The sequence below is a fragment of the Rhinoderma darwinii genome, chromosome 1, assembly GCF_050947455.1.
Source record: "Rhinoderma darwinii isolate aRhiDar2 chromosome 1, aRhiDar2.hap1, whole genome shotgun sequence".
NCBI classification, from domain to species: domain Eukaryota; kingdom Metazoa; phylum Chordata; class Amphibia; order Anura; family Rhinodermatidae; genus Rhinoderma; species Rhinoderma darwinii.
Window position 1 is genome coordinate 618,579,389 of NC_134687.1, and position 18,029 is coordinate 618,597,417.

The 18,029-nt window shown below is 44.4% G+C and overlaps 1 protein-coding gene across 1 annotated transcript in view; it reads right to left on the reverse strand.

Annotated features, from left to right (window-relative positions):
- The window catches only part of AGXT2 (alanine--glyoxylate aminotransferase 2), a 41,488-nt gene extending 29,268 nt beyond the window's left edge, over positions 1-12,220 (reverse strand). The window contains exon 1 of the mRNA XM_075854995.1: positions 12,105-12,220. Within this exon, the coding sequence (XP_075711110.1) occupies positions 12,105-12,180 (76 nt within the window). The 5' untranslated portion in view covers positions 12,181-12,220. The remainder of the gene's footprint in view (positions 1-12,104) is intronic.
- Positions 12,221-18,029: the final 5,809 nt, after the last annotated feature.

Genomic DNA, 18,029 nt, shown 5'->3' on the forward strand with positions numbered 1-18,029 from the left:
AGGAGAAAACTGAGGAGGAACTCTTCTCATTCTATCAGCATACCTTTTCATGCGATCAACTGCCAGAAGAATCGCAGACTTGGTTTGCTGCCAACTATGATGGAAGGTCCCAAGTGGTACTCGGGTCATGGATGGCACAGGAAGAGGAACTCGTGGATGCTGACTGTACACAATGTAGAATGGAGAAGAAGCAGTAGACTCACTTGTATGGTCATTATAAGAGAATTCGGCCCAAGGCCGAAGCTGTACCCAATTGTCATGTTGGGCAGAAACAAAATGACGAAGATAATTCTCCAATATTTGAATAGTCCTGTCCACTAGGCCATTAGACTGAGGGTGATAGGCAGAAGAGAAATTCAGCTTCACATTGAGCAGCTTACACAGGGCTGTCCGGAACTTGGAAGTGTCAGACACAATATGGAGGGGTAATCCATGTAGAAGAAAGATGTGCTGTATGAACAGATTTGCCAGACGAGGAGCAGAAGGAAGACCAGTTAAAGGGATGAAATGTACCATTTTAGAGAAATGGTCCACCACTACCCAGACAGTAGTACATCCAGCTGAAGGAGGAAGGTCAGTAATAAAGTCCATTGCGATGTGTTGCCAGGGGGCATCAGGCACTGGCAGGGGTTGGAGCAAACCAGCAGGTCTGGAATGAGTAAACTTATTCGTGGCACAGTCTGTACAAAAGGAAACAAAGTCCACAACATCCTTTGGCAGTGTGGGCCACCAGTATTGGCGAGCAATAAATTCCCGTGTTTTACCAACACCAGAGTGCCCAGCCAGCTTGGAACAGTGTCCCCAGCGGCAATCTTTTTCCTGCCTGCAGGACAAACGAAAGTCTTCCCTGGGGGAATGTCTCTAATATGTAGAAGGTTTATGGCAATAATCCTGGAAGGATCTATAACATATTGGGGAATGTCTTCAGAGTGATCTGTCTGAAATGACCCGGATAGAGCATCAGCCCTCACATTCTTGTCTGCGGGACGAAAGTGGAGCAGGAACTGGAATCGGGAATTCAATCGTTGAGCAGACTGAAGATAGGTGAGATTCTTATGGTTTGTGTAAATGATGATAGGGTGTATAGCGCTCTCCAACAGATGTCCCCACACCTCCAAAGCCAACTTGATGGCCAGTAACAGCCAATCCCCAATGGAGTAATTGCGCTCTGCAGGGGAGTATAGTTTTGAAAAGTAGCCACAGACCACTGCCTTACCTCTGGGGTTTTTCTTTAAACAGAAGTGCTCCCGTACCAACCGAAGAAGCGTCAACCTCTAGGGAGAATTGTTGAGACACATCAGGGTGATGAGAGACAAGAAGTTTGGGATAAACTGCAGTAAAAATTAGCGAATCCCAGAAATCTCTGTATAGCCAGAAGGCACCAAGAACGTGGCCACTCCAAGACAGACCTCATCTTTTCTGGATCCAGCAAGTGTTCACGATGATCGGAGACTATGTAGCCCAGGAAGGGTAGAGAGTTCTTCTTAAACAGGCACTTCCCGAGATTAGCGTAAAGACGACTCTCCCTTAACTGCAACAGGACTTAGCGGACATGCTTCCGATGCGTCGTCAGATCTGGTGAGTAGATCAGGATGTCGTCCAAATATACCACCACACAGACATAGAGGAGATCTCAAAAGATGTCATTCACAAATTCCTGAAATACAGCTAGTGCGTTACACAGACCAAAGGGCATCACAAGATACTCGTAGTGTCCCTCTCGGGTGTTGAATGCAGTCTTTAATTCGTCCCCTTGATGTATCCAGATGAGGTTACAAGCTCCTCGCAGATCCAGCTTAGAAAAAATCTTGGCTCCATGGAGGCGATCAAAGAGTTCCGCGATTATTAGCAAGGGGTACTTGTTCTTGAACGTGATCTGGTTTAGACCACGGTAATCGACACAGGGTCGAAGAGATACATCTTTCTTTTTAACGAAAAAGAACCTGGCTCCGGCCAGAGAAGAGTATTTCCGGATGAACCCCCTCTCAAGTTTCTACTTGACATAGGCCGACATGGCCTGGGTTTCTGGCAAGTAGAGAGGATAGAACTGTCCACGTGAGAGTGAGGCATCTGGGAGTAGTTTGATAGGGCAATCGTAGGAACGATGGGGAGTCCAGAAAGTGGCTGAGGCAGTAGAGGCAGGACATGATGAACTTGTGGCAGACAGCAGTGTAGACACTTGAATCCCCATTGGAGGACCTCTCAGGAGTTCCAGTCGAGAACCGGAGCATGTAGATGAAGCCAGGCCCAGCAGAATAGGGTTGACAGCTATGGGCAAGACGAGAAAGGTAAACTGTTCCATGTGAAGGATCCCGACTTGTAGTCTCAGCGATTTAGTCATAAATAGTATAGGATCGCACAGTGGTTGCCCATTCACAGAGGTGACTGCCAAGGGCCTCCCTAGAGGAACAGTAGCCAGATGGAGATGATCTACTAGATCCTGCTGATATTCAGGGAAGCTGTGTGACTTCTCACCTGAGACAATGGTCTCGGGAATGGATAGTTTGGGAGAGGATTTGGCATTTGGCATCATACCTAGGGTTGTCTCTCCAACCAACCCTAGGTGCTGGAGTTTCCCAGCTTTTGTGGACATTGACGCACAAAATGGCCTCTGTGGCCACAATACAGACACAGTTCAGAGGTGCGTCTACGCTGTCTCACCTGATCGGACAATTTGAGTCAGTCCCCCTGCATGAACTCCTCAGATGGAACAACAGAAGAAGGCAGCAGGGGTCTGCAACTTGGGTGCCAGTTTATAGGACTTTCTGTCTCGGCGGACCACCTCGGCCTGTTCCTGGATCCTCATGTTGATCCACGTTGCCAACAAAATGGGAGTATCCAGGGTGGATGGGAGGTCACGAGCTGCCAGCTCATCCTTAATCTGTAGAGACAGTCCTTGCCAGAAAGTAGCAACTAAGGCCTCATTGTTCCAGGCAAGTTCTGCTGCCAGGGTACGGAACTGGATAGCATACTCTCCAATCGTCGCCTCACCTTGACGGAGGGTAGGCAGAGCGGAAGCTGCGGAATATGTCCCCCCGGGTTCCTCAAAGACAGTGCGGAAAGTCTGTAGGAATAACTGTAGATTAGAGGTCCCCAGACCCTCACGTTCCCAGATGGGGTTAGCCCATGCCAGGGCTTTGCCAGAAAGGAGGGATCCGATGAAAGCAACCTTGGTCACATCAGAGGGAAACAGATTTGTGTGCAATCTGGAGTGAATCCGGCATTGGTTAATAAAACATCTGTAGGTCTTTCCATCCCCGTCGTAGCGAGGTGGTAGCGGCAGGGAAATTCCGGGACCAGAACTGACAGGAGAAGCAGCAGGAGGAGGTGCAGTAACAGTAGCAGTAGGAAGATCCAAGCGATTAACGATGGAGTTGACCACTTGGAGGAGCTGATCCTGCCTTGTCCGGAGATCACACATGCCCAATTGCATCATTTGGAATGCCGTCAATGTCTTGGGCTGACCAGCGGAATCCATGGCCTGAGCGTACTGTCACGGCTCTGAGGTGTGTGGACGCACTGGGCTGCTCCGCCGTAGCAGAGTAGCAGCTGGCCAACTACAGTCAATAAGAGTCTTATAACAAGTGTACCTGTATAGCAGTCCTGATAAACACGTGACATAGCAGGTACTTGGAGTAGCAGGTAATCTGGCACAGATAACACTTGGCACAGACGAGACTCAACCTGGCAGATGACAGTTAGCGAGGCAGGTGACACTCAGCGTAGCAGATGACACTTAGCGAGTCAGATAATGATGAACATGACTCCAACAATAGACTTCGCTCAGGAACAAACACAGCAACAGGATACGGGAAGCAGGATACGGGAATACTGGAAACCGGATACAACTAAGGGACCATTTTCTTAGACTAACATAGGAAGACAACAAGAACAACATTCAGGGGAAGGGCAGAGTCCTTTATATAGTCCAGGTTGATCTGGGGATTGGGTAGGGAACACAATATTGGTGCACGTTTTGGCCCTTTAAGGCTGGGGAAGAGTGCGCACACACTAGTAGAACCAGAAGCAGAGAGCACCTGCGAGTTCTGGTGTCTCCATCGGAGGGAGGCACCAGCAAGTTCCTTGTGTCTTGCAGTCGCGACTGCTGTTAAGTACGATGTTCCTGGCGGTCAGCAACCTCGGGCACGAAAAACCGGGCATGACATGGTCTCACATACACCAATCATCTATCAACATTATCTTCAAACAAAATATAGACTATAGTGTTCATATCATGAACCTATGCAAAATATTTATAAATATACGATAGATAAAATGTATATATAACTAGAATTATTCTAAAATATAACTAAAATCTAAATGTGGAAAAAGGAAGTGACGTGAGGTTTCAATCCCTTAAATGCCGCCTTCGCTATGGACCGAAACGTCAATAAAACGTCCATAGAAGGCTATATATTTCGAGAATTGAGGGGAATGTGCAATGAAAAGGAACTCAAAGTAAAAAATGAGAATGTAGGGGGAGATCTGTAGAACAAAGTTCATGAATCAGTTGAGTTGATTCACACAAATATTTAAGCAGCTGTCAAACATGTTCTTGTAAAAATAAGTCAATGTAATGTGACAGGTGACAAATCATCGATCCCACCCCTGAAATAATGGGACGTCCATTGGGATTTGTTGTGCTCTTGAGCACCTTAGCTAAATAATAAAACAGGGTAATTGGTATTGTTTGACCGTAAGACATTTTTTTAGATATGATTTTGATTTAGGAATTTTTGTGTAATTGCAGTTTGAATAAGTTACATTTAAGGCACTAGTGAGGAAACGGCACAAAGGAATAGACTGTCAGTATGTCAGAGGTACCACTGTAACCAATCAGTGCTTCCCTATAGAGGGAGGGAAGAGCAGAAAAGTGGAGGGGTGGAGCCGGGAAAGGATCTGCAGGGAGGGGTGGAGCCGGGAGAAGAGCTGCAGCGATGGGTGGAGCCAGGAGAGGAGCTACAGGGAGGCTGTTAGCTAATGGCCCGGTATCTGAATGTCTGAGTAGTCTAAAGCCACAGACGGAGGAGGAAGAGGAAGGAGTCCTGCAGTCAAACGGAGTTAAAGAGGCTCTGTCACCACATTATAAGTGCCCTATATTATTCATGATGTGATTGGGGCTGTAATGTAGATTACAGCAGTGTTGTTTTATTTAGAAAAACTATAATTTTTGACGGAGTTATGACCTATCCATTTTATTTAGCTTTATGCTAATGAGTTTCTCAATGGACAACTGGGCGTGTTTTACTTTTTGACCAAGTGGGCGTTGTTTAGAGAAGTGTATGACGCTGACCAATCAGTGACCAATCAGCGTCATACACTTCTCTCCATTCATTTACCCTGCACATAGCGATATAGCTATATCGCTATGTGCAGCCACATAAACACTCTGTAACGTTACTGCAGTGTCATGACAATGAATATACATCACTACCAGCCAGGACGTGATGTGTATTCAGAATCCTGACCACGTCTCTGCACTTCTCTGTAATTTAGAGCACAGCACAGAGAGATCTCGCTGTAAATGACAGCTTACAGCGTAATCTCGCGAGACTACGCCTGCTGTGCTGTAAATCACAGAGACGCTACAGAAGTGGTCAGGATTCTGAATACACATCACGTCCTGGCTGGAGGTAATGTATATTCATTGTCAGGACACTACAGTAACGTTAGTGTGTGTGTATGTGGCTGCACACAGCGATATAGCTATATCGCAATGTGCAGTGTAAATGAATGGGGAGAAGTGTATGACGCTGATTGGTCACTGATTGGTCAGCGTCATACACTTCTCTCCACAATGCCCACTTGGTCAAAAAGTAAAACACGCTCAGTTGTCCATTGAGAAAGTCATTAGCATAAAGCTAATATAGGTCATAACTCTGTCAAAAATGATCGTTTTTCGAAATAAAAAACACTGCTGTAATCTACATTACAGTGCCGATCACATCATGTACAAGATAGGCCACTTATAATGTGGTGACAGAGCCTCTTTAACACCTTCACTACATTACCCTAGACCAGGGGTCTCAAGCACGCGGCCCGTGGGCCGCATGCGGCCCCTGGGGCTGTCATCTGCAGCCCGCGGGACACAGAGCCGCTAGTATCGGCTCTGCTCCGAGACTCTGGAATTCCCTGACATCGCTGTCCACATATGAACAGCGATGTCTGGGGCTTCCCCAGAGCCGGAGTTCCGGGCAGAGCACTAGTACAGGCTCTGCTCCGGGACTCTGTGGAATTTCCTTACATCGCTGTCAACATATGGACAGTGTGTCAGGGTCTTCCCCAGAGCCGAGTCCCGTTCAGAGCGCTAGTATCCGCTCTGCTCCGGGACTCTGTGGAATTCCCTGACATCGCTGCCCATATATGGACAGTGTGTCAGGGTCTTCCCCAGAGCGGAGTCCCGGGCAGAGCGCTAGTATCGGCTCTGCTCCGGTACTCGGTGGAATTCCCTGACATCGCTGCCCATATATGGACAGTGTGTCAGGGTCTTCCCCAGAGCGGGGTCCCGGGCAGAGCGCTACTATTGGCTCTGCTCCGGGACTCTAGGGAAGCCTCGGACATCGCTGTCCATACATCGACAATGATGTCAGGGGCTTCCCCAGAGCAGGAGTCCAAGTGAAGTCAGGAGCACAGCTGGCGTCCCAGGAAGAGCCTACTAGCGCTCTGCCCGGGACTCCAGTTCTGGGGTTGCCAGCATATACAGAGGGCACTGTGGCAGCATCTACAGAGGACACTGTGGCAGCATCTACAGAGGACACTGTGGCAGCATCTACAGAGGACTCTGTGGCAGCATCTACAGAGGACTCTGTGGCAGCATCTACAGAGGACTCTGTGGCAGCATCTACAGAGGACTCTGTGGCAGCATCTACAGAGGACTCTACTCTGCGGCAGCATCTACAGAGGACTTTACTCTGCGGCAGCATCTACAGAGGACTCTGCGGCGGCATCCACAGAGGACTCTGCGGCAGCATCCACAGAGGACTCTGCGGCAGCATCCACAGAGGACTCTGCGGCAGCATTCACAGAGGACTCTGCGGCAGCATCCACAGAGGGCACTGTGGCACTATCTAAAAAGGGGTTGCCCAATCTTGACATGTGTGCTAACTGAGCCGCCGGACTGCATTTAGCGACACTTAAACTGGGAAGCTGGATTGTTGAAATAAGCACATGGAGATATATCTCAAATTTTAAACCTAGCGGTATTATTATAGTAATGTAGTATTATTATTATTATAGTAATATAGTGTTATTGTAGTTCAAATAACTAAATGATTAACAATAATTTTGTATTGTATCAAATTTGAAAGTAATGCGGCCCGTCAACTTCCCATTTTTTTCTATATGCGGCCCACTTACCCGGCCGAGTTTGAGACCCCTGCCCTAGACCATCAAGAATGCTACCATTTACCCCTTCACTACCCTAGACCACCAGGAATGTTATCATTAACCTATGCACTGCCCTAGACCACTAGGAATATTACCTATCATTGCAGAGGAAATTTAGACAATCTGTCCCTTTTAACCCCTTCCCGCACCTTGGCGTAACTGTACGTCCAGATAAGCAGTAACTTCGCGCACCTGGGCGTACAGTTACGTCCGCGCTTTAAAAGTTAACCGCCGCGCGGTGCTACACCGCAGCGGCGGCTAACTGTGCAGGGTGTCAGCCCTGCTCTCCCCGTTGCCGATCAGCGGCCTGTCGCCGCTGAAATCGGCAATTAACCCCTTCGATGCGGTGGTCGATTGCGATCACCACATCGAAGAGGTTTACATTGGATCGGCAGCCCCCCACATGTATTTGCGGGGGCTGGCGATCCTTATCATGGCAACCAGAGGCCAGACAATGACCTCCGGGTTGCCATGTACGGAAGCCTCGGAGGATCAGCATCCGGCCGTTCCTCCTCTGCTTCCTGTCAGTGTGACAGTTACGTCACAATGACAGTTAGAACACATTACACTACGTGTGTAGTGTAATGTGTTCCAGCAGCGATCAGAGCTGCCAGTCTAAGTGTCCCCTAGTGGGACAAGTAAAAAAAGTTAAAAAAAGATAATAAAAATGTTTTGAAAAAGTGTAAAAATCAAAGTTAGAAGTGACATAAACAAAGAATGCTTTTTTTCCTATAATAAGACTTTTATTATAGGAAAAAAATTAACACGTTAAAAAAAGTACACATATTTGGTATCACCGCGCTCGTAACGACCCCAACTATAAAACTGTAATATTATTTTTCCCACACGGTGAACACCGCGAAAAAAATAAACGAAAAACAGTGCCCGAATCACAATTTTTTGGTTACCAACCCTCCCAAAATATACAATAAAAAGTGATCAAAAAGTCGCATGTACGCCAAAATGGTACCAATACAAACTACATCCCGTCCCGCAAAAAACAAGCCCTTACACCGCTTTTTTGACTGAAAAATAAAAACGTTACGGCTCTAAGAATATGGTGACACAAAAATTAATTTATTTTATAAATAAGTGATTTTATTGCACAAACGCTGCAAAACATAAAAAAATTATATACATCTGGTATCGCCGTAATCGTACCGAGCCACAGTATAAAGTATAATGGTCATTTATAGCCCAGGGTGAAGGCCATAAAAAAAACAAATAAAAAACATTGTCAGAATTGATGGTTTTTGGTCACCTTGCTTGCCAAAAAATGGAATAAAACGTGATCAAAAAAATTTCTGGTACCCCAAAATGGTACCAATGAAAACTACAGATTGTCCTGCAAAGAATAAACCCTCACACGGCTCCGGTGGAGAAAAAATAAAACCGTTCTGGCTCTCAGAATATGGCGATGCAAAATGTGCAGCGTGTCCAAAAGCGGATAAGATCGGGCACCATTTATAAGTGCGACACCGGCCACATACCTGCGGATTATTATTTATTTACTGCATTATTATACCCTCTTATTATACCCTGATGTACCCCGCACAGATAACATATACCCTGATGTACTCCGCACAGATAACATGTACCCTGATGTACCCCGCACAGATTACATACGCCCCCACATTATAAACTGAAACACCAGTAAAACCCCAAACAGAACAACTACCAAGCAAACTCTGTGCCCCAAAAGCCAAATGGCGTCCCTCCCTTCTGAGCCCTGCAGCGTGCCTAAACACCAATTTACGTCCACAGATATGGCATCGCCATACCCGGGAGAACCCGGTTAATATTATGAGGTATTTGTCTTCAGTGGCACAAACTGGGCATAACATATAGTGCACTAAAATGGCATATGAGTGGAAAATTATAAATTTTCACTCCGCACCATGCGCTGCGCATTAACCCCTGCGCGCACCATGACATAGCATGTCGTAGTGTGGGGGGTGATGTATGGAGCGTCTCACGTAAAAAATAAAGAATTTAGAACGGCAAAATCGCTGTTTTCTTGGTCACCTTGGCTCTACCTAAAAATGTAATAAAAAGTGCTCAAAAAGTTGTATGTACCAAAAAGTTGCACCAATAAAAACGACCGCTCGTCCCTCAATAAATAAGCCCTCATACCGCTCTATTGACTGAAAAATAAAAAAGTTGTGGCTCTTGGAACGCGGGGAGGAAAAAACTAAGAAGGAAAAGAAAAAAATGGATCACTCCAGAAAGGGTTAATTACTTTCTAATGAAAAACCATTTATGACCACACGTGGGGTATTGCCGTACTCGGGAGAAATTGCTTTACAAATGTTGGGGTGCTTTTACCCCCTTTATCCTTTGTGAAATTGAAAAAAATGCAACATTTTAGTGGAAGAAATGTCGATATTCATTTTCACGGCCTAATTCTAATAAATCCTGCAAAAGACTTGTGGGGTCTAAATGCCCACTATATCCCTAGATAGATTCTTTAAGTGGTGTAATTTCCACTTTTGGGGGGTTTCCCCTGTTTTGGCCTCTCAGGGGCTTTGCAAATGCGACATGGCACCCAAAAACCATTTCAGCTAAATTTGAGCTCCAAAAGCCAAATAGCGCTCCTTCCCTTCTAAGCCTTGCTGTGGGTCCAAACAGCAGTTTATTACTACATATGGCATATTTCCGTAATCGGGAGAAATTGTTTTACAAATGTTGGGGTGCTTTTTCTCCTTTATTCCTTGTAAAAATTAAAAATGGCTACCTTTTTTCAGAAAAAAAGTCGATTTTTACCTTTACAGAATAATTCCAATGAATTCAGCAAAACAACCGTGGGGTCAAAATGCTAACTTTACCCCTAGAAAAATTCCTTGAGGGGTGTAGTTTCCAAAATGGGGTCACTTTCCGGCGGTTTCCACTATTTTGTTCCCTCCAGTGCATTTCAAACGCGACACGGCACTGAAAACCATTCCAGCAAAATCAGAATTTCAAAATCCAAATGGTGCTCCTTTCCTTCTGAGTCCTGCTGTGGGTCCAAACAGCAGTTTATTACCACATATGGGGTATTGCTATAATCAGGAGAAATTGCTTTACATATGTTGGGGTGTTTTTTCTCTTTTATACCTTGAAAAAATTAAAAATTTCTATGTTTTTTCAGAAAAAAGTAGATTTTCATCTTCACAAACTAATTCAAATAAATTTAGCAAAAAAACTGTGGGTTCAAAATGCTAACTATACCCCTAGATAAATTCTCTGAGGGGTGTAGTTTCCAAAATGAGGTCACTTTTGGGGGTCTTTATTGTTTTGGCCCCACAAGACCTCTTCAAACCTGACATGGTACCTAAAATATATGCTAAAAAAAGAAGGCCCCAAAATCCACTAGGTGCTCCTTTGCTTCTGAGGCCGGTGTTTCAGTCCATGACTGAACTAGGGCCACATGTGGGTTATTTCTAAAAACTGCAGAATCTGGGCAATAAATAATAAGTTAAATTTTTTGGGAAAAACCTTCTGTGGTATAGAATTTTTTTTATTACAAATGAATTTTGTATAAAAAAAATGAAATTTGTAACTTTCACCTCTACTTTGCTTTAATTCCTGTGAAACGCCTAAAGGGTTAATACACTTTCTGAATGCTGTTTTGAATACTTTGAAGGGTGCAGTTTTCAAAATGGGGTGATTTATGGGGACTTTCTAATATATAAGACTCTCAAAGCCACTTCAGAACTGAACTTGTCCTTGTAAAAATCGCCTTTTGAAATTTTCTTGAAAATGTGAGAAATCGCTGCTAAAGTTCTAAGCCTTGTAACGTCCTAGAAAAATAAAATAATGTTCAAAAAACGATGCCAAACTAAAGTAGACATGTGGGGGATGGTAACTAGTAACTATTTTGTGTAGTATTACTATCGGTTTTACAAGCAGATACATTTAAATTTAGAAAAATGCTAATTTTTGCAATTTTTCGATAAATTTTGGTGTTTTTCACAATTAAATACTGAATCTATCGGGCAAATTTTGCCAGTAACATAAAGTCCAATGTGTCACGAGAAAACAATCTCAGAATCGCTTGGATAGCTAAAAGCATTCCGGAGTTATTACCACATAAAGTGACACATGTCAGATTTTAAAAATCGGCTTCGTCCTGAAGGCCAAAACAGGCTCAGTCCTGAAGGGGTTAAAGACAACATTTTTTGTACAGTAATTATTTCTTTTAAATATGAGATGATGCAGGTATGCTGGCGGAAAGAAGCCCTCACTTTTTTGTTTCTGTCTATTCTATCTATCTATCTATCTATCTATCTATCTATCTATCTATCTATCTATCTATCTATCTATCTATCTATCTATCTATCTATCTATCTATCTCATATCTATTATATCTATCTCATATCTATCTCTCATATCTATCTATCTCTCATATCTATCTATCTATCTATCTATCTATCTATCTATCTATCTATCTATCTATCTATCTATCTATCTATCTATCTATCTATCTATCTATCTATCTATCTATCTATCTTCTTTTTGCAATGTGTCATTTAAGTTCAACTATTCTTTAATACACAATATTTTCTATATATTTGCATAGAGTCAGCACGGAATACAATAATCCTGTCCTAGTGCAAACACACAGTATACAGAAGTGATCGGCTCACATTAAGCCTCTGCTTCGGTTGTAGTCAGTGTATTTACACCCCATTTAGAAGGATCACAGAACTTTTTTTTATGTTGCACATAATCTCACTTACCTGCGTTGAGGCGGAGTGGATTAAACAGTTTACAGTGAGCTGCAGATAAGGATCTCATGGTTCCAGTGGCCATCATGTCAACAGGCAGAAAGATCAGTCCCGTTTAGAGTTACTGCGAAGACTGGGAAAGAGGTGGAGACGGGGGAGGAGAAGGCAGACCCCTCCTCACCATACAGGGCGCAGTCTCTGTGTATTTATTTAGGGAGATCCTGACCTGCTTAGAATTCAAAAAGCACAGAACAAATCAGCAGTTTCTTAATCAAAATTCTCTCTTAAAGGGAACCGGTCACCAGCATTTCACCTATTAAACCAGCAATACCTGGTGGAAGTGGATGAAATATCATTTTTATGTAACCCATAATTATCTTCTGAGTAGGTTCTGTAGATTTAGCAGTTTTTTTGTGTCCCTGCGCCGTATGCTAATGAGCATAAGAGAGTCATATCTTCATTCCTCAAGCATTTCCGAGTTAACCCCGCCTCCTTACTTTTGATTGACAGCTCATCGCCTCCCCCCAGCACGCACACAAAATCCCGCGCTTGCGCATTGATGTCCTCCTCTGGTGCGTGCGCACAACGGGACACCAGATTAATATAATAAAAATCGCAAAGTGTTTGCAGATCGTTATTTACCATCGGAGGAGGAGTTTAGGGGAGAGGATAATGGTAATAAACTTTTGACAGCATCGGCCAGTGAGGGATAAGTAAAGTTCGATAGGTGAAATGCTGGTGACAAGTTCCCTTTAAATCTCATGATCCCTGATGCAAAATCTGAAACTTGCCCCCAACAACAACACGTGCCAGGACTTCATACTGTATAGGATCTATTCATATATATTAACCCCTAATGACCACCAATTCACCTTTTTAAGACGGTCATTAAGGGACTTTATCAGATGTATGACTTGAAGCTCCTGGGCCCCAATAAAATATCTGTAACTGGCCCTCACCTACCAGGCACCATTTGTACTGATGAGTTATTATTTGGCAGGGGACTTCGGGCCCCCTCAGGCACGAGAGCCCTGGTTAAACTGCCATCGCTGCGCCCCCTTATTCTACATTATAGGCAAGATTGAAGCTATATGGGGTGCAGAGGTAGCAGTTGCCACCTGCCTGACCTCTTGCTAATGATCCATGATGAATCTCTGCGGCCACCTGACCTGACCTTTTGCTCCACTAACCGTAAGTGCCCATTTGCGCCTGCCCTGACCTTTTCCATACCTTACCCTGCATACTACTGCCGATTTTAATACTACGCCTGTTTACATCACCATGGGAGACTACTCCGGCGGTAGCGACCTCGGGTTCCCCAGAAATCCAGATCCCTGTATAGAGATTAAAGCGTGAATACCTATGTTCCCCTTAGACTCCGCTCCGTGGTTTGCCCTTCTCCAAATCCCTTAGTGACAAAGTGGGTTCACACCATCCTCTGCAGGCCCTGTGACAGTCTCTCTATCCTCAGGCCCGGTGACACAAGGTACGCCTTTGATTTTAAGTGAAGGGGCAAGACATGTACTGTATTCTAACGCTATGTTCTGACTAGGATTTGTTAACTCTTCCACATGTATGTGCCCTCAAAGCTCTGTTCACAACGCGTTTCAGCCTTCGGTCAGAAGTATACATTGGCATTATTTCTAGACATATACATCCGTCATATGACACTATACAGGCATACTTCGCTATAGGGTCCAACTGTAAAAAATAAATATATATATAGATTTATACGTATATATTTTATTCCTTATGTGTATACTGTAAATGCCTTCTTACATTTCTTACATTGCTGACATGTTGCCTAGGGACGAGTGTTGTGTGGGGGAGACGGCGCACTTTAGGGAAGTGGAAGCGACTGTGAGACGGGATTCGCCTATTTCCCATCGCAGGTACATGCCACGTCTCTGTGGGGTACTTGCACTGTTCCCATGCTGTGATTTTAATAGACAGCACAGTGTTTGACCATAGTCTTGGAGGAACTTTGATGTCATTTCTTTGAGAAGAGGGGTACTCTATGCACGACTGGGGCAAAGAGGAGTTTGAACGGAGCGGTGGTCGGCTGTTTCTATCACTTCGTTCCAGTCAAACCTCTTCTTGCCACTGGATCGTGGGGGGGACAGTCGGTGGACCCCCATCGATCTGACATTTATCACCCATTCAGTGGATGGGTGACACATTTAGATCTTACCCCCTTCCTTCCCTCACATGTTACCCTAACACATCATGCTTGTCTCGGCCTCTACCTTACCGGCCATCCAAGGTGGCACAGGTGGGGCATCTCCATGGCTGCCAAGAGGTGACAGGCAGATGACGCCCCCCTGCATCACACATTACACCACCAATGCAGGCAGCATTTGTGTGAGTCTCCAGGGCCCTTGTGCACCTTGTGGATGCGACCATGATTGTTAAGCCCCTGGTTCAAAGCGCTTACATGTTACAGTGTAAAAACACTTAAAAAAATGGTTTTGTTTCATCATTCTCTTTCTCATATGTATGTGTGAGTTCTTCATTACTCACATACAGTAGGATTTAGATCTCCTATCAATGGCGCCTATTTTAAAGTGTAGCGAAACGTTTGACAAACTTCTGACATGTCATAGAGACATGTCAGAAGTTTGGATCAGTGGGGGTCCGAGCACTGGGACCCCCACCAATCGCTAGAACGAAGCAGCTGAAGCACTCGTGTGAGCGCTTAGCCGCTTCGTGTCTGTTCGGCTTTTTCCGGAAGTACTGGCTCATAGACCCTTGTATTGAGTCCGTACATCGATACATTTATTTCCCGAAATAGTCGAACAGACATGAAGCGGCTAATCGCTCACACGAGTGATTCAGCTCCTTCGTTCTAGCGATTGGTGGGGGTCTCAGTGCTCGGACCCCCAGCAATACAAACTTCTGACATGTCACTATGACATGTCAGAAGTTTGTCAAACGTTTAGCTACACTTTAAAGATCATCTCCCAATAATGGAGTCTGGGGATGTGAGTAATCATCTAAAAAAAATAGGTATGATAAACCCTTTCACTACCCTAGACCACCAGGGATGTTGATACTAACACCTTTCCTACCCTAGACCACCAGGGATGCAAACCCTACACTGACCTAGACCCGCAGAGATTTTTTAATTGACCTCAATACCCACAAGGATGTTGGCATTGACTCTAAACCATTAGGGATGTTGTTATTAAACTTTTTACAAATCTAATCCCCCAGGGTAATTTGATAATAAAAAGTCTTCACATAAATCCATGCCCCCAAGATCACATCCCATTTTTATCCAGGAGGTAATTTATGGTGGAAAAGGTGACAACGTTACATTTATAAGATGCATGTAACATGTTTTATGCCAGAAAAATATCCGGCAGCCTATGCGAGGTCAGATCAGGCCTACATTGTAGGCTTTCTAAAGTAAAGGGGCATAATGTATCAGATTCCTCAATGTATTTCATTTTGGATATTTTTGATTGTGCTTTCTCCAACATAAATTACTTCCATCACATTCACATATATCAATGCCCCAATGTTATGCATTTTGCTTCATTTTTATTTATGGCAAACTGGCAAAATAATACTTTTTTATTAATATGTTTACCCAAGACTCCCACTTATCACACAGATAGCATGTCATTTACATTTTACCAATTTTCTTATTGTTTTACTGGTTTGAACTTGTATTTCTTCCTCAGACACCAAAAAATACATATAGAGTAAGGCGTCATGCACACTTCCGTTGGCCGTTGTATGGCCGCTAATGACGGATCAGTGAAACATGGACCACACATGTGAATGAAAAGGCCGAGACTGTTCCGTCAAAAACGGGCAGGAGTAGGATCGCTCCTATTTTTGTCGGAACGGCAACATAGTTCCATTAAAACAACGGAAGTGTGCATGGCCCCATAGAAATGAATGTGTCTCAGGGTGCTATCAGTTAAAAAAAACAATAGCACACTGAAGAAAATAACTGAAGTGGGCATGAGGCTTAATACAGTAAACAGAAGACAGGGAGAAGGGGGAGGAGGGAGATGTAGCTGCAGTTTCTCACTCAGTCTTTCAGTGATAGACCAAAAGCAGGAGAAGGGAGCGGAGCCAGCAGTGGGAAAACATGGGATTAGGGATGGACTGCCCCCCCCAGAGCATCCATTTCTTACACAATAATTGGCTCAAACTTTCAGCAGAAGACAACCCAATTTGGAGATGACTTTGGAGCAATCACTTACCACTAGGGTCTATTTCTTATGAGAGATCACAAATAGCCTATTAGATCTTATCAAATCCCAGACCAGAACCCAAAATCAAATCAGACCTAAGACTAGACCCCCTAAACTAATTGAGACCCCAGACCAGAACCCAAAATCAAATCAGACCTTAGACTAAACCTCCTAAACTAATTCAGACCCTAAACCAGAGGTCAAAATTAATTCAGATCTCAGATCAAACCCATAAAATAATTCAGCCACCATCCACCAAAATTTATTTTGACCCCCAGACCAGACCCAAAATAAATTTCGACCATAGACCCCAACATTTATTTAGAATGCAGAACAGACCACCTAAACTAATACAGACCCCAAACCAATCACCAAAATTAATTCAGATCTCAGCCCAAACCCATAAACAAATACAGACACCAGACCCCAAAATTATTTCAGACCCTAGACCAAACCAAAAATTAATCAAACCCCAGACCCCAAAATTTATTTAGAATGCAGACCAGACTCCCTAAGCTAATACAGACTCCAAAACAACCATTAAAATGAATTCAGACAGCAGACCAGACCCACTAAACTAAAACAGAACCCAAACCAACCATTAAGATTAAGTCAGACACCAAACCAGACCCCAAAATTAATTCATATGTCAGACAAGAACCCCTAAATTAATTTAGACCCCACTCCCAAAATTAAAGACCCCAGACCCCAAAATTAATCCACACCCCAGACCAGATCCCAAAATAATTTCAGACTCGAACCCTAAATACTGTAAATACAAATCTCAGAGCAGAGCCCAAAAAAAACTTCAGACCCCAGACCAAACTTCGGTATTTACCAAACTGAGATCAGGGCCCAGAGAGGCCGGAAAAATGAGCCACGAGGATGCCTACGTTATCTATTGGTTTGGACCGTAATACGGTTCGCAATTACGGATTCATTCAGTTCTAATGGCCGCGCACACCTTTCCGTATTGCTACGAATAGGTGTCCGTGCCGTAGAAGTGTATCACAAAAGATGGAACATGTCCTATCTTTTGCTTTTTACGGAAGCACGGGCCGAAAATATGGGCGAAAATCTGTGCGGCCGTCGGCGGCCGGCCGTGCCTGAAATCGTGACCCGTGATTGCGGGCACGGCCGTATGCATGAGAACCTTATTGACCACCAATACGCCTTTTCACGGCACTCACTAAGGGGCCTTAGGCTAGGCCACCGCCTTTTCGCAACAGCCTAGTCTAAGTCCTGCACAGTTATCCCGTGTAGCCTGGAGCGGGTGCTCGGCTGTCTGATGACAGCCGGGCTCCTGCTCTAATGGTAGCAATCGAACTTTCCTTAGATCGTGGCCGTTTAACCCCTTAAATGCAGCGGTCGATAGCGACCACGGCATTTAAGTGGTTTACAGAGGGAGGGAGCTCCCTTTGTTAGCCATTGGCGGCCTGCAAAAGCAATTGCAACCCTCCGATGGGGTGCCATGGCAGCTAGGGTCCTAACAAAGGCCCCAGGCCTGCCCTGGCTATATGCCTATTAGGTCAATAGATTACCTGTCAGTTTTACACTGATTATTCACTGTATAAACTGATATAGAATGTCGTTCAATTTTAAATATTTGTTCACCGCCTGAAGGAACGATTAAAATACACTTTATTGATTGGTTTCATTAAAATATGGCTCAAAGAGGCCATTTATCCAGAAACAGGCAAAAGCAAGTGGTCAGAACAAAGAGAAGAGT